Raw genomic sequence first — 24,459 nt, 5'->3', positions numbered from 1 at the left:
CCCCCAACCCCATGGAGCTGGCAGAGTAGAGGGACGGCAGAGAGAGACTGCCAGAACTTTATGCCTTGCTCTCCAGCTCCAGCCTGCATCTTCCCTTCCTGGATAGCACACGCTTTCTGTCCCTGATACCTTCTGCATCTCACACACCCCAGGATACACTTTCCACCTTTTGATACTCCGCCTGTGTCATATTCAGCCCCACTATTGCCATCTTACTCCCTGAGATAGCCACAAATGCCCTGCCCCTTTATGTTCTCACACCTTCAGACAAGGAGGAAGAGAACAGCACATCCCTTGGACTCACATTAACCAAGCAATCCCATAACCACTAGACTCACTGTCAGGGCAAATGAGGCCCCAAGAGGGCCAACACATGACCCCGTCAAAAAATAAGGCAGAGGAGCTTTGTCCCAACAACTGCTGTCCATATACCTCCACTCATGTCCAGGTCCCCATGCCCTAGCTCTATACTCCCCCTCTAGCCTCATCTTCTCACAGGGATCTCCACAAGTCAGCTGCTTCTTCCTAAATCTCCCCCATCTTTGTTCATAACTCAGGGCATCTGTTTAGGTTGAGGGCAAGGCTGAGGTCAGGGCCCAAAGGAAGTGCCTTGGCACTCCTGAGGGTCCTGGCCCAGCCTCAGAGGAGAGTCCTGTGGGAAGATGCTGCCATCTGGCTTTGCTGTTGTCCCTCCAATGATGTGGAACAGGCCAGCTGTGATTTACTTTTCAGCCTTGACAGCACATGTGTAGGCAAGTGGTAGCCCCCACCCCCACCGTGTCCTGGCTCCTCATAGCCTGTCTTGCTATAAACCTTAGCTCAGCACAGAAGGAAATGTTGGGCCACTCATGATTGTGTCACTCATGCCTTTTCAAGGCCCCTTTCTTTGCAAGCCAGGTCAGCTCAGATGATCATGTGCTATGCCCAGCACTCCCCTCTCACTGGGCCAACTGCAAAATTGCTCCAGTAGAGGGCCCTGCTTTCCCCACCTGCCAATGAGGGTCAGAATCTTCTTTCCTGGGAGATGGGAGGCAGGACAGGCCTAGATCACGTGGCTCATCCATATGCCTTTCTCCCAAGGCTGAGGCCTTCAACAGACAAGGAAACCCTCCTCTTCCTCCTTCTTGCCTGGCTTCAGCAGCTGCCTCCCTGCCCCCAGAGAACCACTCCACCATTCCTCCCCTCATTTGGCCTCAATAGAAGAGAATGAGGTTCCAGCTGGTCAGCATCTCCCTCCAGGGGAAGACAGCTGGGGAGTGGATGGCCGGCTGCCTGCCAGGCCAAAGAGGCCCTTGTGGAGTGGGGGTGGGGCAGTCTGAAATCCTCTGTCCAGAGGCCCTTCCTTGCCCTGTGCCTCCAAAACAGCTCCAGCCCCCAAATGCTTCAGGCTGGAGTTTAGGACGTCATTTCTTCCAAGAAGCCTTCAGAGTCCCTAGCCAATCCTGCCCCTCCACTGTGCCCTTTAGCGCCACTGCTGGAGCAGCATGTCTTCTCAGCCCTGGAGGGGCAGGCCTGGTGCTGGGGAGGAGGCCATGATGACTAGGTACCCATGATAGCCTATCCACACAAAGCCCCCACCAGCAGCTCCCATGACCTGCTAGTACTCAACTACATCTGGACCCTGAAGAGCCCTGTCCAGCATAGAAAGTAAACAAAAATATCTGTTATGGCCTCAGCACACCAGCTCTCAAGCCTGTTTTTCTTCTGCAATCAGGATGAGTGAGGTGTGTCCACAGCGGAAGTAGTGAGGTTTTGACCTTCTTCTCATTAAAATCCTGCTCTTCCCCAGAAGCCCAGTTGGGTTGTCCCTCATGATTTGAACTTTCCAGGTCTTGAGGAGCTCCTAGGTATTTCCCTTCAAGCTCAGTACAGTGTCAGTACTGGTTCTATTGCCAGGCAAGGACCAAGTTCTATCCTGGGACCCTGAGGCCACAGCAGGTAAAAACCCCAGTCTACAAATACCAACAGTTCACCCAGAAGCCCAGCTTTTGGATAATGAGAACTGGAGGGTCAGAAAAGGGAGGCCCAGGGAAACCTGATGCCCCTCTGTGCTCAAGCAAAACCCAATATAGGGGTGACATGTCCTAAGAAGAATGGCGTATGTCTCAACAGGCCCTCTGGACACTTAAAGCCACTGTTCTGGGCCCCCTTCCAGTTGTTCACTCTAGCTTGTAACAGTGAGGTCCCTGACACAAGAGAAAGAAGACCTCAGCACCCCCCCAGGTTGGTGAAGGTTTCCCATACTCAGGTTTTGCTAATGGGCACTTAGGTTGCAGGCAGGTGCTGCACACTGGGAAAGGCCCAGGAACTCCCCAGATCTCAGGTTCACTCCTCCCACAAGCAACTCTCCCCTCTTCTCTTCTGGAGCTGACCCTCCTATGGAAAAACATCATGGAATGGTTCAAATCAAGATCTCCTCCAAAACCACAAAACCCAAACTCTATCCCAAAACACAGAGCAAGTCTGTGGCTGGGCCTGGGAGGAATCCTTGGTACAGTAACATATTAACATGTTAGCACCATGAAATTGAGCTGGGTCATCTCAAGGCCACACACTGATGGTCTACTTCAAGGGGAACTATCTACCCCATGACAGGCAGCTGCCTCCTCCTCTGTGGTCACCCACTCTCTAAAATGACCTCTCCATCCCTACCTGATCCTGGAGTCCTCCCAATGCTAAAAAGCCATCTCTGAACCCTAGTCCTATTTGCTGAAGCTGCCCACAGACCTTTCCAGGAACCATCTACATATTTCCTCGTGTCCTTGGCACTGGGTCTGGCCCAGAGCAGGTAATGGCCCTGTATGTTGGCTGCAGGATGACTGGGATCTTCAAGAAGACTGCATACTGTTTCTCACACATATGGACAGAGAAGGCCTTGACCAGTTTCTGCTTGCATACCTTCAGTGATAGGGCACTCATTACCTCCTGTAAAGCTTGTTCCAACCATTCTGTGGCAGTTTTGAAGGCAGAAGCTCTCTGAGGGATAGAGCTAAATGATCTCTGTGATGGTTCCCAACTTTTATATCCAGCTAAGCCACCTCTGTCTGCACAAGGTCATGGCCCAGAGTGGGGACATTAGTTGATGCTTCCACCTCCTAAAGGACCATACCATATTCTCTGGGTACATTAATCTGGTCATTTCTAGGGTAGCTTCCTCCTCCTGAGAAGGGGTACCACACCTGGAGGATGTTGTGAGGGCAAAAGGCCAGAGATTCCAAGATCATTACTCAGGACATGTATAGTTCTCTCAGCCTAGAACCCCTTCCCCCAATTCTTAAACACCTAACTCTCAAATAGGCACTTCCTTATGAAACCAGTCATGAATCCCAAATCTGGGGGAATCCCGATACAGGCCCTGTAGGAAGGCTTCACCCACTTCTGCAACGCTCTTCATACCTGGATGACCTGATGGGGCAGAGTGGAGGAAGAAGAGCAGCCAGGGAGATAGGAGGAGCTGGGGGCTGGATGCTACCTAGGGGCCAGGACTGAAGACCTTGGTCACATGAAGGCTAGGACTGACTCGAGTCAAGGCCTTGTGGTGGAGTGATAGGACTGTTGGAATCTGGCTGGAGATTCAAGGGATAGGAGGAATAGACAGGCGATGTAAAAATTTAGTCTTCATGAAAAGGGTTTTTAATGGTGTTAGAGATTCAGAGAATGGTGTTAGAAGCTGCTGGGAGGGAATCTGGGAAGGAAGGTGGCTACATAGACAGAAATGAAAAGAGATGGCCACTCAGGGTACATGGAGCAGGATGAGGGAATTAAGAACACTGGTAGAAAGATCCCAGAGTAAAAAGGGTGCTCGTTCCATTGGAACAGGATTGTCGGGGGAGATGCAGATGCAGTGCTGGGAGGCATCTTGGCTTTTATTGTCTTTGTGGAGGAGGAGGTGGGCCACCTGCCCAGAGAGGTGGAGGTTGCAGGCAGGACAGAAATGGTGTTTAAGATGGAGAGATAGTCTTCTCACCTTTGGTAGGGGTCTTCAGGGTGCTGAGAAGAAGAAGAGAATGCTGGGCAGAGACAAGCTGAGGCTAGTTGAGTGGGTAAGCATGCATATCTGGCAGCAGGGATGACACCCCCAAGGGCAGGCTTCTCCAGCTTTGCTCCCACAGTGGAGGTGGGGGGGAGGCAGCTCCAGACTAGAGGCTGCTGGGATTCCTCCAGGGCTGGGGGGCTGCCAGCCGGGTGGGACCATAAGTTGGGCGGCCAAGAGAGCTGAGGATGTTGGCAGAAGAAAGCCTAAATGATGGACCAGGGATCCTCAGCTGGGGAGGGTGGGAAATGAAGACAGACGAGATAGAAGGGGTGAAAGCAAGGCCCAATGTCTTGCTGAGTCCTGAACCCATGTCCCACAATGGGCTGAGAATGGGTTGGAGGGCTTGTAGGCTGTGTAAGAGAGGGGGTGTCTGACTCAGCAAATGCAGGGATGGAGCAGTTCCAGGTGGTGACATGGCCTTGGGCAGCCATTAGTGGGGGTGGCTGAAGTGGAGAGCTGAGGAGCAGGTCATTGGAGATGACGGGGTCAGGGAATGAGCAGCCACAGGCTCAGACAGGCTGACACGTGGCTGCTGAGTTCTTCCCAAGCGAGTGCAGGAGTGAGTGGACGAGAAGGCTGTAAGCCACAATTGTCCATGAATGGAAGGGGCGGGAAGTGGAGGATTTGGACAGCCTGTACAGGATAGTGCTTGGCTGCTTTAAGCACACTTGGTGCTTGCAGCCAACCTCCAGCAAAGAGCTGGCAGCTGCTTTGTCTCAGTCACGCTCAGAGCCCTCTCTAGTTTCGTGGCCTGGCAGGCTGACACCAAGACAGGCCAGGAGCTAAATGTACAGGCAGGTGGGCAAGTGGGCAGCAAGATGGATGACCACTACCCTCTGACCACTGTCACAGGGTCAGGCTTCCTCTGGCCAGCCTAGCTGACAAGACTAGAACATTCACCAGGAAGTTGAAGGAGCCTTGTGCAAACAAGCCAAAGGTGAAGGCTGGGCTCTGACAATAAATGCATTGCTTCCTGGTATGTCCTCAGCTCTGGCCTTAGGGCAGGGGACACACAGGCCCAGGCCAAGAGCTGGGTGACAGATGGCACCCTGCAGTTTGATCTTCCAATGCAGTAGCACATGATACACTCCACCTCTGGCTTCCTGTCCCAGAAGGTCCATTTGGCCCCTAAGGGGCCAAGGCAGTGTGAGGATGGGCACAATTAAAATGGTACAGAGGCCCCTAGGGAAGGAGATCTGTGACCTGGGGAGGGTCTCCTTCCCAGCTTGGCTCTTCAGCTGTCCCTGGCTGTGCCTCTTCCTAGAGGATGGAGCCCTCTGGCTAAAGCACCCATTTGAGCAAGTGAATCCTGTGAAAGTGGCTGCTCCCTGCTGGGGGTAGGAATCAGGCCAGGGAGCAGGCATCTAACACAATTCCTACATGGACAAATGAAGTGGTATGCCTACTCCCAAGGAAAAGGGTAGGAGCATCCTAATCAGGGAATGGAAAAAGTTAGATAATACCTAGCAGAGTGCAGGGAACTTCCTTCCCCACAACAACACACACTCAGATGCCATGGGTGCAGAACATACTCAAAGGCTAATCTCTAATAACTCTACTCTGCAACTGGGTGGTACAGTCACCTGGGGCTGGGTTATTTCTCTGTCTACCAGGCCCTGGCTCATTATTACCCTGCAGAGGAAGTCCTTCTACCTCCCTGTGTCCACAGGCACACATAGCACACAAGAACTGACCAGTCCAAGTACCCCTCTCCAGCCTGCAGGCCTGGGGTCCTCTCTTCTGCTTAGCTTCCCCAGAAGCTTACTGTAGGCAGAGCCCCACCCAAGGATTACGATGGGGAAGCTGGTGCAACCAAGGGTTATAAACATGGGGGCCTGCTCACCTGACTCCTGTTAAGTTGGGCCAGAATTGGGAAAGGCAGCAAGGCATTCAGCCTTCCCCAACCTGTACCCCTGCCCAATTTCCCTGAGATCCAGGCCATGATCAGAGCAGATGGAGAAGGGACCTCAGCCCAAAAAGGGCCAGAGGGCCTGCATGGCCCATTCCAGGAAGTAGCTTGTCAGACCTCTGTCCATACCCTGACCCTTGACTGCAGCAAAAGGGGTCAGATCTGGCGAGTGTTCAGTGTGAGTGCCACAGGACAAGTGAAAACAAGAGTTCCCATTTTCCCTGGTCTCCCCACCTCAGCCTCTTTAACACTAGGCATACTGGGAAAGAGGCTGGTGACCCCATTTAGCAGATTGTGACCTGGAGGTCCAGAGTTGTTAAATGACCAGTTCAGTTACACAGCCCAGGAGGACTCTGCTTGATGACAGCTGGACTGACAGAGCTATCATAAGGTCTGACAACTGACAGAGACACGAAGACATGTGGCTTAAGCCATGCTGGGGTCAGATCCTGCAGGTGTAGCTACTCTGCCCAGGACAAGGGGGCTCACTCACGTAATGAAGTCCAGGAAGCTGGCAAGTGGCTCATAGGCATGGTTCCTCATATGGCGGAACTCCACAACCATCTTCTCCTTGAGCCGGTCATCAATGACTGACACTGTCAGAGGTGATGCCTCATTGGCCAAGAAGTTGCCATAGTCTGTGCTCTGCAGGTGCAGCTTCAAGTCTGAAATCCAAGGGTAGAGGGTGAGGACTGGCCTTATTGAACCTCCCCCAGTGTATCAAATTCCCATTCCTCCCCAACTTGACCCAGCCTCTCCCTTGTAGCTCTGTCCTGCTTCAACCCTAAGTTCCATCTCCCTGTTGACTCAGGGCCTACCATAGGGTAGCCAGACTAAGATAGAGAGATGCCCCAACTCCTCAGGCCAAAAGGCAGCAGACTGGCCCCTGCATAGAAGCACAAGTAGAACAATTGTGCCCCAAGATGACAAGGTTGGGAAACCTCAACCCAACCATTCATAACCCATAACCTTTGAGGTGCTAACTTAAAACAGAATATGAGAAGAGCCCTACTCTCCAGGGCCATCACTTCCTTCAGATCTTTCCTCAAACATCTCCTCTTTCAAGGCCTCTCCTGAAGTCCTCTCACTCTGTTCACTCACCTGTTATTTTTCTTTGTAGCACTTATCCCACCTGATACAAGGCACATAAGTTCCGTAAGGACAGCAACTTTGGGTCACTGTGTACTCTAAAGCACAGAATAAAGTATGCTCTGCTGTGTGTTCATACTCAGTAAATTACTACAGAATGAATGAAAGATGGGAGACGGTGGGTGAAAACAGCAGTTAAGTTACTCCTGGATTTTGATATGGGGGATATGGCAGTGATGGCAGTACCGAGGACAATGACTAGGAAGGGACGTGCACATGTGTGCGTGCGCACGCGTGCGTGTGTACCGCCACCAGCCAACTATGGCTTCTGCTGCTTGGGAACTGTACACTACTCTACCCCTTGGGGAGGTTGCCAAGGGATGTTTGGAGGGGCTGCACTTGTGACCACTTCCATATGCCTCCCCAAGGCCTCCTCAGTGTCCTCAGGGCCCAGAAAGAAATGCAATCCTGGGATGCTTACGAAAAAAGGGAGGTGGAACATGCAACCCTTCTATAGGCTTAAGGAATCCCAGTGAAGTCCTTCTTGCTGTACCCCATAAAAAGAATGCCCCCAGCCTGCAGTCAAGTGTGCTAAAGGAGATGAAAGAGTGCATGAGGGAGGGCATGGAGGGAGGTGTGTGAGCTGCTGGAGTGAGCCACTTGTCTGTCTGGTGGGTGGGTTGGTAGTACTCATGTTGGTTCCCAAACACTCCCATAGGACTTTAACCTTCTGAAGGATAGAGTCTGCAGGAAGAACCTGCCACCTTCACACTCACACTGCCATGCATGTCTACTCTTCTCCCATGGCCACGCTAGAGTGGACAGAAAAAAAGGCAAGATGAGATAGAGAGAAGCCACCAGCCCCAACATGTCCCACAGATTCTGCTGCCACACCCAGCTACGTCTTTTACTCAGGGCTTCTGCAATGAGCCCCTGCTTTGGGCTCTATCCTTCCCTATCCTCACCAGGTTGGCCAACCCCAGTTATTCCTAGAGTAAAGCACATGAGATAGAAGGTGCTATGCTCAGTAGTGCTTGGGTTGTTGAAGTTTTTGATTATTTAACTGGTTTTTATTTTTAAAATTCTCAATTGTAATTGATAGTTACTACCATAGTAGTACATTGCCTATATTTCTAACTCCATAAATGGACTTATGTGCTAGATTTTAATATCCTTGAGCTTGGACAAATATACAAGTCTTTAAAAGAATCATGGTTTATTTGTACAAATTGACTGGTTTTGAAACATTGTTAATGCCCCAAAGTGGTTTTTGTGGGTATGAAACAAATGGTAAAAATATTGAATTGGTCCCCCTTATTACAGTACTGAAACAAAGCCTACTGAATTCATCAAGTCATGTTCATGCCCTGATTTGACATACTTGTGTCTATTAACAAATACTGTGATACCGGGCATGGGGGTGGGGGGACATGGGCAGGGACTCTGTCCAGGCCCAGCGAATACCAAAATCTTCATTAGGGAAAGCTGCAGAATGAATGGCACCTAGGAGTCAGGGTTGGCATGTGGTGTTCTGGGTCAGACTGTCTGGCAAATCTGTCCATTTATCCACGCACTCCCTACAGCAAGATGAGAGCCCTTCTCAGGCCAGGAGACTTGTCCTCCACTAACAGTCTGGGTCTGGGGTCAGGAAAGGTACACAGGGAGGGTTCCAGGGCAAAGCCAGTCCTCTATTTCCTAGGACAGCAAGTTCGGCTCTGGACCTCACAGCCCAGCCTCCCAATCCCTCCCATCCAAATTATCAGAGAGCCAGGCCTCCTCAGGCATCTGTGCACACCCTGCCCTTCTGAGCCTTGGCACATGCTATTGGGAGGCTTTCCTCAGCAGGCTGTCACCTCCCACTTGGGATCCTCATGAGCTCCCTAGTAGTGTAAAACTTCCTCTACTTCAGTCCCCACCTTTGCTTCACATGGCTCCTCTCCCTTGGAAGGTTACTGCAGCAACTTCCCCACTGCCAAGCGCCTTTTGCCCTCTCCAGCCCCAGTGATTCTCCAACCAACATCTGGCACTGGTCAGGTGCCAGTCTTCACCTCAGACTCACTCTAACTGGAAAAACATAGGTTATACAGTGGATTCAGCATAAGGCCAGGAGCAGTAACCTTTGCAATGGACCTCCCAGCCACATCCATTTCACAGAACAGGAAATCAGACAGAACCAGAACCTTGTTCACAGTCCCAGTTGGGGTGTACAGGGAAAAGGGTATAAAGCAGGCCAGGGAGATTCTCCAACTCTGGTCCCCTCCCCTACTCTGCAACTCCTTGATCACATTCTTCCACAGCCCTTGGGCCCAGGATAGGTCTTTCAGGTACAGCTACCCAGACAGCCTTTAGTCGCAGAAGAGCTGATGATGGCAAAGGAGCTAACCTTGCAGGCCACCTGAACACTCACTGCCCACGTGCCAGTCATAAGCCTGAACTGTCATGACTCAGTGACAATTTCCTCAGGTACCATTTGTGGCACAAGCTATTCCTTCCTAGAGAAACTAGGAATGTGTGCACATGAATGAGTAAGGCAAAGCCAGGCACTCTCCTTTGTATGTCTACCACCCCTTGGGCTTAGCATGGGCCTCAGAGCAAACACCCCCGGTGCCTTGGCTGCTGTGTTCTGCTGACACTGCATCTGGGGAACCATGGCTCCAAGCACTGCTGGAATGTAGGCGGCCGGATGGTTTCTGCTGGCGTGTGTCAGATCACAGCAAACCCGGGAGACTCTACTGAGAATCCTGCCCAAGGCCAGAGGAGTCTTCCTTACCAGGAAACTCAATTTTAAAAGCCCCCAGGGACAATGTCAAAGGGCCATTCCAGACCACTTTCCCTGGCCAAGCCCCACATCTCCCTGTGACCCAGGGAAAAGGGACAGTCTGCCAGCCAAGCAGGCAACTTAGAGGGAGGCAGGCAGGCTGATCCCTCAGCTCACCCACAAGGGGACCACACAGGACTTCTAAACCAGTTCTGACCCTAGTAGGGAAACCTGGCGCCCAGACCCAATGGCTGGCAGCCCTGAGCCCTTCAGACAGGCCTGGTCAGGGTTAGGACAAGGCCGGTTAGGACGCCCTCTCCTCCCTAGCTTCCTGCTCTCTCTGAAGGATGTGGAGGAGGAGATGTGACTGGGGGCGGGGTCCCAGCACAGGAGGAAAGGCCTGGAACTTGTAGAGAGCTTTGTGGGAGACCTGGCCACCCAGCCCTGGCCCAGCCCCCAAGGGCAGCCAAGGACAGCAGGGGCTCTGGAAAGGCAGGGGCTAGTTCTGCTCTGGGCCTGGGCTCGGCAGCCTGACAGTCTTGGTGATAGCCCCTGAGAGGTCCAGACGTGCCCAGGCTGAGGCATCAACTGTGTTCTGGTTAGAGCAGACTCAGGGGACCATTCTGGTCTACCCACAAGCCCAGCTGTCTACCCCAAATCCTCCCATTGGTGGCCCAGCACCAGGAGTGTCTGGCCAGCTTGGGATCTCTCATAGCAAAAGACTTCCTGAGAGGTTGATTTCTTATGCTTAAAAAGATGTCATTGCTATCAGGAAGTTCTCTCTGCCGTCTGACCTGAACCCCACCTCTAAGGAAGCCAACCAATTTGGTTTTACAGTGTCTTCAGCTTCTGCTCAGGGCCTGGGCTTGCTCCTCAGCACCCTGCTCCCAGGACCTTCCAATGTTCCACTGCATTCCCATTTCCAATGTTCTGCTGACGTTCCCCATCCCTAACTCGATCTCCTGGCCCTTCCCAAGTCTCTTGCCCCACACCTCAGTTCTCTGCTCCCAGGTCTACTCTATACCATCATCAGAGTGAAGTCTTCCAACTCCAACATGTCACTGTCACCTTTACCCAGTGGCCCTCATGGCCACGGGGCTAGAGCTGTTTCCTCCCGCAGCCCATGAGGCCCCATGCCTTCAGCCCTTACAGTGCCTCAGCCTTTGACACTCTGGCCTACCAGTGCTTTTCTCTGGCTAGAGTCAACTTCCTGTCACCTCAGCTCCCTGCAAATGCTCCAGGAAGTCCACAAGCTGCCCTAGAGAGAAGCCCTCAAAGAGTAGGAAAATAGGGCTGTTTCTTCAGGCTCAGCCAGAGAGGCTGGACTGGGAAGACACACCCCTAGCCTGGAAAGTAAAAGCCTCTGCCTTCTCTCCTCCACAGGGCAGTCCTGTCTACCCTGAGGTTGCCTGTGCCAAAGGTCATTACACTAGTTCCAGGAGGGTCCAGCTGAGCTTTCTGAAAGTACCTGGGAAGGTTGCAGCTCAATACCCATCTGGCGTGGCTATTTCTTCCAGGGCTCATCAGTATGCACCAGCCTCAAGCTGGCCCCACAGATTCCACCTGTCCCTCACTACCCTTCTGCTGACCCTTAATCCCTGGTCTCATGGGTCAGAACCCTTCAGCAGTAAGGCCCTGGCCCCAGCTAGCAATGTTGACTCCAGGCTCCCAATCAGTAGGGAGGTATGGGAACCCCCCGCCTGACCAGAGCACTCTGCTCTGTGTGGAACAAAATATAGGCTTGGCAGTCAGTCCCAGCCAGGCCCTAAGAGGCAGCAGCTGGGCAGCCCTGCCCCCACTCACTTCCTGAAGGCTTCCCCTGATCCTGCCAACCCTGAAGGGATCTTTGGCCCCTCCAGAGCTCCCAGAGGGCAGGTAGCATATGGCCTTTCTAGCCCATTGGCTGAAGCAGCTTCTCCCCAAGAGCCAGGAAAGGCAGGAAAGGAGGGTCCTACCCCATGCTGGCGGCTGGTTCCATATACCTCAGGGACCAGAAAACATGGGAAGCAGTCCCTGGACCAGCACACTAGGTGGAGTGGCCCCCGTTCTATATTCACCCATGGCCTCATGGCCCACAGAGGGGTCCTGCTGGCCAGCTGGCCAAAGCAGAGTGTGAGAGGACAGTGTGTTCCCAGACTTCACTTCTGCTTTTCCAGAGGTTACTCAACGAAGCTCTCCTGGGGAGCTCAGGGGTTTTCAGGAATTGTGGCCCACTGAATAAAACCAGATGTGAGAATAAGCTCCCTAGAGCCTAGTGTGCCCACCATGCCATTTACTGCAAGCATGGCAGGGCTGTGGAACCTGTTCTACCACTCCCCTGGGTCACAGTGACTGAGTCTGCTTTGAGGACCTGGATTCACCTCTAATTCTATGACTTCCAGGCGCTCAAAGCAAGAAAATTCAGACAAACAGCTGTGGAAGATGGCCAGCCTAGTGGCCCAATGGAGCCTGTGCCATCCTGTCCTTTTTGAATGAATGTGCTGTGCCTGAACATCCCCTCTGGGCTTGGAGGACAAGGGGAGACCTCTTCTTCATATTAGCTCCAAAGCAGATGTGCACTGGCTGCCTGGATCTGCAGGGTCAGAACACCACATCTGGAACTCTCAGTGTGGTTATAGGAACCATTAACCCTGGGATTACCTGGAGCCTGAAGCACAGACTGAGTGTCCTCTTCAGCCCCTGGGCTTCTGCCAGGGCCTATCACAGGCTCCCTGCAAGTCTCATGTAACATCAGTTGACTGATCAACTCTGCTATGAACTTTATCAAGCGCCAACTTTCTCCCCTTCCTCACATGCCTGCTCTTCTCCGTCCACAGCACCGACACCACTACCCCTAACTGGTGTATTGCCCCTTGCCAGGGTATATTCCATCAGCTGTTCCATTCCACAGCCCCAGTCTTCCCTCTGCAGACCCATTTTGCCAAATCACTGGTTTCACATGGCTCCTTAGGAGGTTGTGTAAGGCAAGGGACAGAAACTGAGGTTTTGGAGTCACAAGGGTTGGGGTTCAGATCCTGTCCCATAGCTTGACCCTAAACAGCTTACAGAATGTCAGGATTCGGGCTCCTTGGCTGGTCACCTGATATTCGCAACGCCAGCCCTCAGGGCACCCACAAGGACACTGAACCGAGACAATGGTTTACAGAGAGACCTTGAGTACAGCATATTACAGCCCAACTCTTCTGGCAGACAGGACCCCACCCAGAGCTTCCCAACTAACACAGCCAGGTGGTTTGTGTTCTCTACTCCAGGCTATCATTTAGACTATCCTACTTACTCCTTCACAGATCCTGCCTGTTCCTCCTTTCCATGGGCTACACCAACCCTTCCCCCAGGGCTCTAGCATATCCTCCTGCCTATCACAGCCTACAGGGACCTTGCTCAGCATGGGCATGTAAAAACACAGTCCCCACTCTGCTATCTCCTGGAGGAAGGAAGAACACAGCTGTCCCAAGATATGGGATGCCTGTCCCCAAGTTCGTGTATTATCTTACCTACCAGTAAGACCACAGCTCTGGGCAGTGTAGGGGCCTGGACAGACAAAGGTTAATATACAACTCTGTCCCATCTACCACACTCTGGGCTGCCCTGGGCTACAGCCCTAAGGTCTCAGGAGCATGCAGGTTGCAGCTAGTCAAGAGTGGGAAGCCCCTGGGCTAGCAGGGAGCAGTCCTGGGAAGAACCTGGAGTCTACTGCTGGCACAGCTGCATGCAAGTTACTGGGTTTCAGCTGACTTAAGGAAGGGCTCCTACAGAGAAAGGACATAAGTTCTTCCTGGACCCATGTTTTGTTTCATGTTGGAGGCTTTTCAGTGAAGTGAGGCACTGGCAGCCAAGGAGGACAGGGCTAGCCCACAGAGGGTGCCCAGCTGACATCAGTGTTACCATCCATCAATATTAGGTATACGAATCCAGTAGGAGGATCACCCCACCCCCAGGTCCAGGAAGCAGCAGGATGTCTGCCCCGGAATCACCACGCTACTCCCTGCTCCAGGACAGGTGGCAAGTGGCAGTGGAGCCACACTTAATTACCTATATGCTCTCAGGAACACCTAGTCCCTGTAGCTGGGACAATGAAAACACCTTTCATGTCCCATGAGGAAGTCAACTTAGCCGACAGTCAGAAGGGTGCCAGGCGGGCGATGGCCTTATGTGCCAAAGGGAGGGGCAAAACTAGTTACTGCTTCACCCAGGCCAAGTTCCAAGGCACTCTCTGATACAGAAAAGATCCAACTGGACAGCCCCGACGAGGCCATCCCCATCCTGATCCTAAGGCTCCATGGGACTGGCATGTTCCAAAAGACACGGGCTTGCAGGAGAGCTTCCCTACGTTCCTGGGCCACAACCTTGTCTGATAATCAGGAGACTCAGATTAACCCTGGGAGGCAGGGCCACATCTCCTCTACTACTGCCCTGCACTTTGACCTTAAGCAAGTTTTTTCCTCCAGGCTTGCCAATGCAGTTGTAGAATCTGTAGTTTGGACCTTAGCATTTCCCAAAGACATCAGTTTGCCTTGGTATAAGTAAGAGAGGTAAAGTGATATACCCTCGCCTGGTCAGGTGTCAGCCCAGTAAAAGCCAGTTGTGGCAGTGAACTGCACTCAAAAATTGGCCCATGTCCACATCCAGGTCCTAGGTCAGCAGACCCACACCACCTGAATGATCCTGTCAGTCCTTGATGCTCCTGTTCTACATGCACAGACCTCTAGAGGAAGGATGTGAAGGAAAGCTAAGGTTCACTCAGATGAGGATGAAGGATAATTCTAGGGCTGCTGTTCACAGTGAGTTTTAGCCAGGTGAGGCTGGATACTTGATGGAGCATCCTGAAAATTCCATGGTGTCTAGAGCCAGTCCGAAGGAGCAAGTAAGAAATACTAGTTTTGCATTTGACCTAGACCCTATAGATGGGCTCAGGGGATCAAGTCTCATTTGGGCTATGAGGACATGCTACTCTCATTATGGAGTCCCATTCCCTATAGTTCATGGGAAAAGCACAGAGCCCCAAGGCCAGCAGCAGAGTGATCCATCCCATACCCATGCCCAGAAGAGCCAAGAGGCTTGGACCAGGCAGGAAGTTAGCAGCAGCAGTAACCACACAGGCTGGTCCTATATAGCATACCATGATTCCTCATCCATCCCACCCAAGGACATGGTAGGATATATGCAGGAGCAGCAGAAATATGCCAGATTGAGCATTATCAGCACTATGATCTTAGGCTAGACCCTGGAAGGTAGGTGGTCACCGACCTGGGTGCTTTACCCAAGTCGAAGCTAAGTCCAAAGGGGGGAGGTGGTGGCATGGAATCTGGGCCTGGCCTGAAGGAGAGCATTCCAGGATCCTCTGCTCCCTTAGGCCTGTGCACATGGGAGTAGTTTGAAGCTTAAAGGCTTGAGGGTAGAGAAAACAGGTGAGCTATCACCATGACCTGACAGCCTGAGGGCCCTGGTAGTAGGTCATGAGTTGCAGCTCATCTGAATTCTTCTACTTCCACCCATTAGGCTCCAAGCTAAATTTTCTATGAGGAGGTCTGAGGGAACAGTAAGGACTCCTGAAGCAGGGCTTCTTTCCTCTGATCACTTTTCACTGATTCAGGGGCTAGGTACACAGAGGGATAGCCCAAGAAGCTTTGAGTAAATAAATGAAAGAATAAATGGCCAGGCATGGTGGTGCATGCCTATAATCCCAGTTACTCTGAAATCCCAGTTACTCTAATCCTAGTTACTTGGGAGACTAAGGCAGGAGGACTGTTAAGTTTAAGGCCAGCCTCTGCACTTAGCAAGATTCTATCTCAAAATAAAAGTTAAAAATAAAAATTAAGTGAAGGAGAAAAGCCCCACAGAACATAAGAGTGATTGGACATTAAGAGCCAAGCTAGGGGGAAGGGAAAAAATATAACAGAATGAAGCAAACAACACTGCCCTATGTAAATTTATGATTACACAAATGGTATGCCTTTACTCCATGTACAAACAGAGAAACAACATGTATCTCATTTGTTTACAATTAAAAAAAAAAAAAAAAAAAGCCAAGCTAGGTGTCAGGAGACTAAGCCCTTGGCTTTATCTGAGACTCATTTTTCCTCATAAGATGGTTGTATGAGGCTATCCCAGGGACCTGTCCAACTCTGCTACTGTTCCAGTTTGGTGAGGTCTGGGTCACCCTGACTCCTTGTAACCCAACCTTTGAGGAACATTCAGGGGTTCAGGTAAGACTTACGGCTTGGGTACCCACAGAACAGCCTTGGCAGGATGGATGGCAGTGCAGGGGAGGCCCTGGGGCTGTGAAGCTGTCACAGCAAGGCAGGGCAAACAGCAAAGGCTGAGTTGCAGCAGCAAGAACATCACAGATGACTCCTCAGAGGGGAAGCCCCATCAGCAAGCCAAATATAAGGCCTTAGCTGACGTCAAAGCCTGAAACCATGGCCTGAATGTCCAAGGGGGATGAGGTCTAGGCAAGTATCCAGGGCCTAGCCAGATCTGGCCAGGAAAGCAGTGCCTGGCATCCAGTCAGGGCTGTTCCCCTGATACCCTTCCCCTGCCGCAAGTCTGCCTGGCTGTCTTCAGGATAACCCACATTTACACAGGGGGCAGCCCAGCCCCTTGAGCTCTCCTCCATAGACCTTCAGAGGATCTAGGGGAGCTGGGTGTGAATAGGCAGAGCAGGTGTTTGGGATATGCAATAGTAGTCTACCTTAACATAGTTCTTTGAAGTCTTGATTTTCCTGATTCTAAAAGAGGAAGATGGCTGGGCATGATGGTGCATGTCTGTCATTCCAGCAACTTGGGAGGCTGAGGCAGGAGAATTTCAAGTTCAAAGCAACTTAGTGTCTTAAGAAACTTAGAGAGATCCTGTCTCAAAAAATAAATAAGTAAATAAAAAGATTGGGGATGTGCCTCAGTGGTAATTGATCACCCCTGTGATCAATCCCCAGTACCAAAAAAATAAAAAATAAAAGAGGACGATGGCCAACATTTAGAGCAGGACAAAATTAAAAAAAAAAAAAAAAAAAAAAAAGTATAAGGCAAGGAGTTAGGTATTGGCCAAGGCAGAAGTCAGGAAAGCCAATGGAAAGGCCCCCAACTTGGGCACAGGGAGGGAGAGGAGAGTTGTTGATCACTTGATTACAACCCCATTCCCAGCACGACTTCAGGATCTACAGTGTTTTCTTGGAGTTCAGATCCCAGAACTCTCCCAGAGTCACCTACACACATGTTCCTGTATGTTCCCCATATGCTCCCCTGTGTATCCCTCAGAGTGCCAAAGGAGGTTGAAAGGAATCTATTCTGAGTGTGAATTTTGCCTCTCCTATACAGACCAGAGTGGCAGGACAAGAATAGGAACTACCTAGAGAAAAGGACACTTCTGAGAGCCTAAGAAGCATGGCTCTGACCCTTGGGAAGCTTCAAGCTCCTACCTGGAGCCCCAAGATCCCTGGGTTCACAGCTTGCACACTGTGCTGGGCATCTCTTGAGAGCTGCCAGCATGACCCAGATGGTTTTGGTAAATGAGGACAGCTTGGTGGTCACAGCTGAAGTATCCTGCACCAGGCATCAGAGAGCATTAGGAATAGCCCCTGTCCTTCCCTTTTCATCCCTGAAAGCCATGGCACAGAATGGTGAGGACTGGAAGGGATGAACAGATGGGAAACACTGATTCATGAACCCTATCTAACCTAAGAGTCCAACTGAAACTTGAGAGAGAAAAGTAAAGACCAGGGCAGAGTCCTAAGGGAAACTAGACATGGCAGGTGTTCTGTAAAGAGCAAGAGAGGTAGCTGAGCCATCTTGGGGTCCTGCCACTCTCCTTCCCCAGGATCTCCAGCAAAGTGATACATGTGCACCCCCTTGTGGCCAAAGCAATGATGGCATGGTCAACAGTGAGAAGTCCCACTCTGGGAGCAAGAAAATGCTCCGTTCCAATTTCCTCTCAATACATTCCTCCAATTAATCATGCCTCAGACTCCTGTTCTGCATCTCCCCCAGCCATCAATCCCTTCAGGCATGGGGGCTGCAGATACCTGTGGAGCCATACAACAATGTTTCATAAAGAATAGGAATTTAAGTCCAAGGTGGAAATGAACCTAGGAAAACCAAAACGGAGACCTGGTGGATGAAGTCTGACAAGAGAAACTGGTCTGTCCTGAATCAATGCAGGCAGGGCTGAGGGGTGAAGCTAAGAAGACATGGAGGGAAGTTTGGGCATCCTCAGCCTGCTGCACTCTTGTTCTTCAACTCAGTCAGACCCTCCCAAGTCTCCAATTCCCTTTATCCAACTGTCATTCACTGTATCTCTATTGCCTACTAAGTGTCTAATAAAACCAAGTGCTTAACAACTCAGCAACAAGACAATCTGTAAAACAGTGACCCCGCCATTACAGGTCTCAGCTTTTCTTCTTTTATATTCCAAATTCTAGTATCCTGCCAGTACCAATACAGAGCTGTCACTCATTCAATCACATTATCCATTCTGGATAGGGCAGTGTTATTAAATCTTAACAACCAACAAGTTGCAAGTGATTTGTTTCACCTTACAGTCGTGAAAATACATGCTCAGCATCCCACAGCTGGTCAGAAAGGGAGTCACAATCTAATGTCTGGTCCCACATATAACTCAAAAGAGATTCTGAAAACTCAAAGAGGCCCTAGGACCCTGACCCTTAGCAGGCACAGATGACTTACCAGAGAGCCCACTACAGCATGTCCTTGCACCTGGTCCTTGATGCACTTGTAACTTGATGCGGGCTGTCCTACAAGATGGACTGTGTCTGGCTCCTGAGCCTCAAGTGTAACAGGCAGAAGTTAGAGAAGGGGCCAGGTCCTACAGCAGGCACTGTGACCATAGCAGGAAGGGTGAGGGGGTGGTCTGATAGGGGCCAGATGCAAAACTATTGGAGGGAGCCAGGTACAGTGGCACACACCTATAATGCCAGTGACTCAGGAGGCTAATAAAGTGGGAGGATTACAAATTCAAGGCCAACCTCAGCATCTTAGCAAGACCCTGTCTCAATAAAAAATAAAAAGGACTGGGGATGAGGTTCAGTGGTAAAGCACCTTTGGGTTCAATTCAAAACAAACAAAACTCCAACCAAACAAAACCAAAAACTATTGGAGGCTCTCAGGGTTGGTAATTCTGTTCATTTCATTTCAGGCCTTAAGTGGGAGAGACTCTGCTATGTTTGGTGTGTGCCACTTAAGAAAGCAGGTGAGACTAACACAGCAGAAGTGTTTTATGCAAAATGTTTTTAAAAAGGAGTTGAGGTGTTTCCCTTTATGCTATCTGAAAGTGTATTCTTCAAGAGATGTGTGACATTTGCCTATTTTCTGACGTTACCTCAAAAGGCCCTAGACATGGAATCAAGCACTGGCTCCACCTCAGAAGCCAGGCCCAAGAAATTGCTGAATCAACCCAAGAAAAACTGTGTATTATCACCACCTGAGCAAGTTCTGACATGACCTCCTGGGGCAGGACTTATGAAACAGGGGTTCTCTATTCCTGTGTAGACTGTTACTGACTTGATCATAAATAGCATCCCAGATAAAATCAGGTGAAAGTATATATACCAATGCAAGATGCAATCAGTGAGGGAAAGCAGGTGTAGGGGTGGGAAGAGGCAAAGTAAGAAAAGAAAAAGGGCAAGGCAAGAGGGGACCTGCCCAGAGTTGCTGTACCTAGTCTGGGGTCCTGGAGTTCCAGCCTAGGAAACAAGTCCAACCCTGGCCTGGGTCCTCAATTACCCCCTTGACTCAGGTATAAAGAAAAGGGGCTTGATGGGGGCTCCTTAAAACTCAAACCAGCCCTGCAAGACTGTGAGCAAAATCTAGAAGATGAATGACCCAGGCTCACCAGCACAGGTCTCAGCTTGGTGTGGGTACTTCTCCTTGCTGACCTATTTGTTCTAATTTTCCTTAAATATCTTCACAAGATATGTTAATTTTTAATTTAATATTTGTTCACTCCAATACACTCAAACAAGGGAAGAAAACATAAATTAAACACTTAAATGTTGTCCAGGTTGTTACTCAGGACAAGTTGGTGCCTATACTTCAAACACTTGTCCATGTGCAAGCCATCTAGTATTCTACTAAAATGAGATGTTATACACAATGCTTCCCAAGTTTTCATTAACAAAATATTTCTAAATAATCCCGTATGGAACTCCATGCTTTTGAGCACTTGCTAGTGCTCCACTGTAAGAATACATCATGGTTTATTGAACCATACCTTAACCACATCAGTGGACATGCCATTGGTTCTAGTAGTTTGCTGTTACCAATAAGGCTGGTGTGATCACCTCTGTATATGTTATCCTATGCTAATCTACAGTGTACAAGTTGCAGGGTCACACAGTATATAGTGTTTTAACTACGGGGTGAAAACTTGTCCCTCAAAGGGTCTACATAAAGTCCTCTTCTACCAACTATATTTTTGAAATTTAAAAAGAAAACAAGGGCCAGATACTGGGGCATATGCCTATAATTCCAGCAACCCAGGAGGCCAAGGCAGGAAGATTCCAAGTTTAAGACTAGTTCCAACAATTATCAATGCACTAAGCAACTTAGCAAGACCCTGTCTCAAATAAAAAGGCTAGGCTTTTGGCTCAGTGGTAACGTGCTTCTGGGTTCAATCCTCCAGTAGTAAAGTGCCTCTGGGCGCAACCCCTCAAGAAAAAGAAAATGGGGTAAAAACCAATACACCCCACAATTATTCAGAGATACAGCAGCAGGAACTGGAGGGAAATCCCTGGCTGTTGCTTTCCCTGTTCCACTTGCCAAATTAGGCCCCATGCCAGGTGTCCTTGTTAGGTTACACTTGTGTCCACTTGCCGTGAAGTTAAAGTTGTTCTCTAGCTGCCTGGCAAGACATGAGGGTAGATCTTAGCTTCTAAGGCAGGCCTACCCTGGCTGCAAGCCAACAGATGGTCAAGCATGGGTCTAACTGCCGCCAGTGTACTGATGACTTTCAGATTAGTATCTCTAGTGCTACTTCCCCACATGGTCACCTCAGACATCTGACACACGGTACCGCCTCTTCTACTACCTCGTCCATTCTCTAAACCTTCTTCTCCTCAGGGATTCCCATCTCAGAAATGGCTCCAGCAACTACCCAGTACTTTATTAAGTCAAAAACATGACTTCTAACACCTCTCACCCCTATATCTAATAAAAACTAGCCCCATCTTATGGGTTTCATCCCCTCCACTGATCTCTGACCCAGTCCTTTATTCCCAACTCACACCACTGTTGCCCTGGGCCAGCCCAAGTTCTGTCACCTAGAGAGCTGAAAGGGCCTCCAGTCTGGCTCCTCCTGAATCAGTCCTCCAGAGCTTCAGAGTAGGTTTCTAATTGCATCACACCTCCACCACACATGCCCTCCACAACCTCCCTATGCTTCACCCACTGAGGGATCAAGTCCAAGCTGGCTTATAGCAGCAAGATGCCAAAACCTCCCTCTTGCCTCTCCCCATCAGAGGACCCTCACTCTGGGGACCCTCACTCTGGGGCAGTGGCAGCAAGCCAGAGGAAAGTAATCAAGCCAGCAGAATGCTACAGACACATCAATAATCCATGCCATTTCCTTGACAATTGGGTACTGGGATCTCTTCATGTACTGCCCAGGGCATTCAGGACAACACAGATCCCTAGAGACTGGGGGGAAAAATTCAGATGTGTGGGACCTAGCTCTTAGAGCTCAAAAACTTGTGTTCGTTGCCTTTCTTTTATAGTGCAAACTCTCCTTGGATTATTGCTTTCTTCATATGCTTCTCCCATATGCCCCTGAGTGACTCTCTTTCTTGTGGTCAATTCAGTAACTGTCAGCACTGTGGCATCTTTGGATCACATCTGATTCTGAGGAGTTTAGGACTGAGCTAAGTTCATATTTGCTGTTCAAGATTTGGTCATCTAATTCCACCAATTCAACATAGTCTCTTTGACAAAATATTTCCATACAAGACCATATATAACAACTCTTAAACAAGGTATTTCCCACACATTTACCTTGACCTAACCTAGAAATCTCCCCCACCTTTTTTGTTAACCATAGCCCTCATCCCTACTAAACTGTACATCCTTCCAAGGACACAGATGGGTTTCTACAGGACCAGCCATACAACTATCCAGAAAATGTGTCCATGCGCATCCTTGCCATGTACTACTCCCTCCAGTGACCAAAGCTCCTCTGATCCTTTGCAGTCATTCCTTCTCCCATGGAAACTCTTTCCACTTCCTTAGCTTGGCTGATTTTTTTTACTGAGATATGATTCATTAGCCATAAAATTTTGCCCATCTAAAGTGCACAATTCATAGTATCAGTATAATTCAGTCATGCAACCATCACTATGATCAATTTGAGAACAATTTTATCACCCCAAAAAGAAACCTCATAGCCTGTAACTGTCACCCACATGCTCTATCTTTTCCCCAAAGCAAACTGTATCTACCATGCATTCAAGGCTGTTTTGATGTCCACTGCTCTATTCATTAGACAGTCACACTTGCTCCAGCAAGGCGACTGTAGCATATTATATTACCCACTTGTTATGGTTTGGATCTAGAACCATGGAAAGTCTTATGTGTTCAGAGATGGGGTTTTGGGGGAATGATTGGATCATGAGGGCTCTGATCTCATCATTGATGGCTGAAAGGAATTCTAGGAGGGACCTAATTAAAGGAAGTAGGTCACTGGGGGCATGCCATGGAAGGGTTTAACTTCTTCCTTGTCTCTCTCTTCTGTCCTTCCTTCCTGCCTGTTATGAGTTGAGCAAATTTGCTTTGCCAAGCCCTTCTGCCATCATATTTTTGCATTGGAATCAGCTGACCATGGACTGAAACCTCTGAAACATACTAAGCAAAACTAAATCTTTCCTCCTCTAAGTTGTTTATATCAGGGTTTTTGGTCATACTGACAAAAAAAAAAACTGATTAATATACCACTAAGGTCCACCATGGCACCAACTTCCAGCAGTGACAGGAAGGAATGACCACAGTAGGAGTAGCTGACTTTTCTGACTTTAATCAGTACCCAGGCCTGTGCTAGCACTTCACAAACCATCTTGGAAAAATCCTATCTCAGTTAAAATGCAGAAGTAGATGCTATGATGCTATGATGAACAGAAGATAAGTGAATTGGGGGTGGGGATAAAAGTGTTCTGGAAGATGGTGAACACGTCACACGTGTGCTTCAATCATAGTCCTGGAGTGTCTAACTGACTGACTGTAAAAAACAACCCTCAGCTGGTGTGGGTGGCATGCCTGTAATCCAAGCAGCTCAGGAGGATTACGAGTTCAAAGTCAGCCTCAACTTATTGAGGTGCTAAGCAACTCAGTGAGACCCTGTTTCCAAATAAAATACAAAAAAGGGCTGGGGATGTGGCTAAGTGGTTGAGTGCCCCTGAGTTCAATCCCAGGTACCAAAAAAAACAATCCTCAGGGCAAACACCTAACTCAAGATCATCACAGGACTCTTCCTCTTGAGAATTAATATTTCTTTACAACAGGAGATGTCCTAACAGAGAGAAGTTTCAGGTACAACGTCCCATTCTAGATGAGGAAACTGGCATTCTTGTGTTTCATCAGATGCATGCAGCTGCATAGTCTAGCAAGCCATTTGCTTTTCTGTATTTTCTAAGTTTCTGGGTGAAAGGAGAGCTAACCATCCAAAGAGAAAAACCCAAGGAAAAAGGAAGCTCTCAAAGGTTACAGGACTGTATCAAAAAGACTTGGCAGCCAACTGAATAAGTTCCAACTGGCAAGAGATAATCTGAGCATCAGTAAGGTTAACTGACTGAAATGTAAGAAAGACATAAAGCCCATTAACGTATTATGATACTAAACAAATAAAAACTCATTAGTCATCTAACATTAGTCACCTTAGAGAACCATCTCATAATAAAAAACAAAAAACTGGTAAGTATGGGAAAGAACTAAGCAATTATCCTAAACTTCCCTACAAAGACTATATTTCAGGATAATCAAATAGTTGATTACTGGAAGTTTCCAGGGGCACTGGTATTCACGTTGGCAATTACAGAAGGATACAGAATCAGAATACTACCATTTTGCAAACCCTAAAGAAATAATGGTTCTAGTCAATAAATGTCAATGATTACTCATGTCAGGAAAAAAAAAAAAAAAACAAAAACTAGGTGTTAGGTGCCTCTCAATGGAAGTGCAAACATCATCTATTAAGTAATTTTTAAAAACATGAATCAAGCCAGAATCTAATCAGGCCTTTACATCTAAATACTAACTTACAGGAAAAACAAGTGAAAGGCTGGCTCAGTAGTAGAGCTCCTGCTTTGTAGGCCTTATGGTGTGAGTTAAATCCCCAGCAGGGAAAAAAAAAAGTGGGGAGGAGAGAAACAAGGGACAGAGGAACATGTTAAATTATTTAGCAGGGAAATAATCAGCAAAACTGAAATGGGTGGAAAAATCTTTTAATCTATTACCTATCAAGTAATTCAACTTCTTCAATAATTAAATTAAAATAGAAAGTCTATATATTTAAATAACTGACAGCATCAATTAATTGAAATGTATGGGTCATATTCAGATCCTGATTGAAATAAATAAATGTTATTAAAAACTTTGAGGGCCAGGTGTGGTGACGTATAACTGTAATCCCAGTGGCTTGGGAGGCTGAGGCAGGAGGATCACAAGTTCCAAAGC

General features: G+C 49.1%; 1 protein-coding gene across 1 annotated transcript in view; it reads right to left on the bottom strand.

The window, feature by feature from the left end:
• Atp6v0d1 (ATPase H+ transporting V0 subunit d1) overlaps positions 1-24,459 on the bottom strand; it is a 38,028-nt gene that overhangs the window by 7,915 nt on the left and 5,654 nt on the right. The window contains exon 2 of the mRNA XM_047529344.1: positions 6,439-6,610. Within this exon, the coding sequence (XP_047385300.1) occupies positions 6,439-6,610 (172 nt within the window). The remainder of the gene's footprint in view (positions 1-6,438; positions 6,611-24,459) is intronic.

The sequence above is a fragment of the Sciurus carolinensis genome, chromosome 16, assembly GCF_902686445.1.
Source record: "Sciurus carolinensis chromosome 16, mSciCar1.2, whole genome shotgun sequence".
Classification (NCBI taxonomy): Eukaryota; Metazoa; Chordata; class Mammalia; order Rodentia; family Sciuridae; genus Sciurus; species Sciurus carolinensis.
The sequence above is the reverse complement of the archived record's forward strand: the minus strand, read 5'-3'. Positions and strand labels throughout refer to the sequence as shown.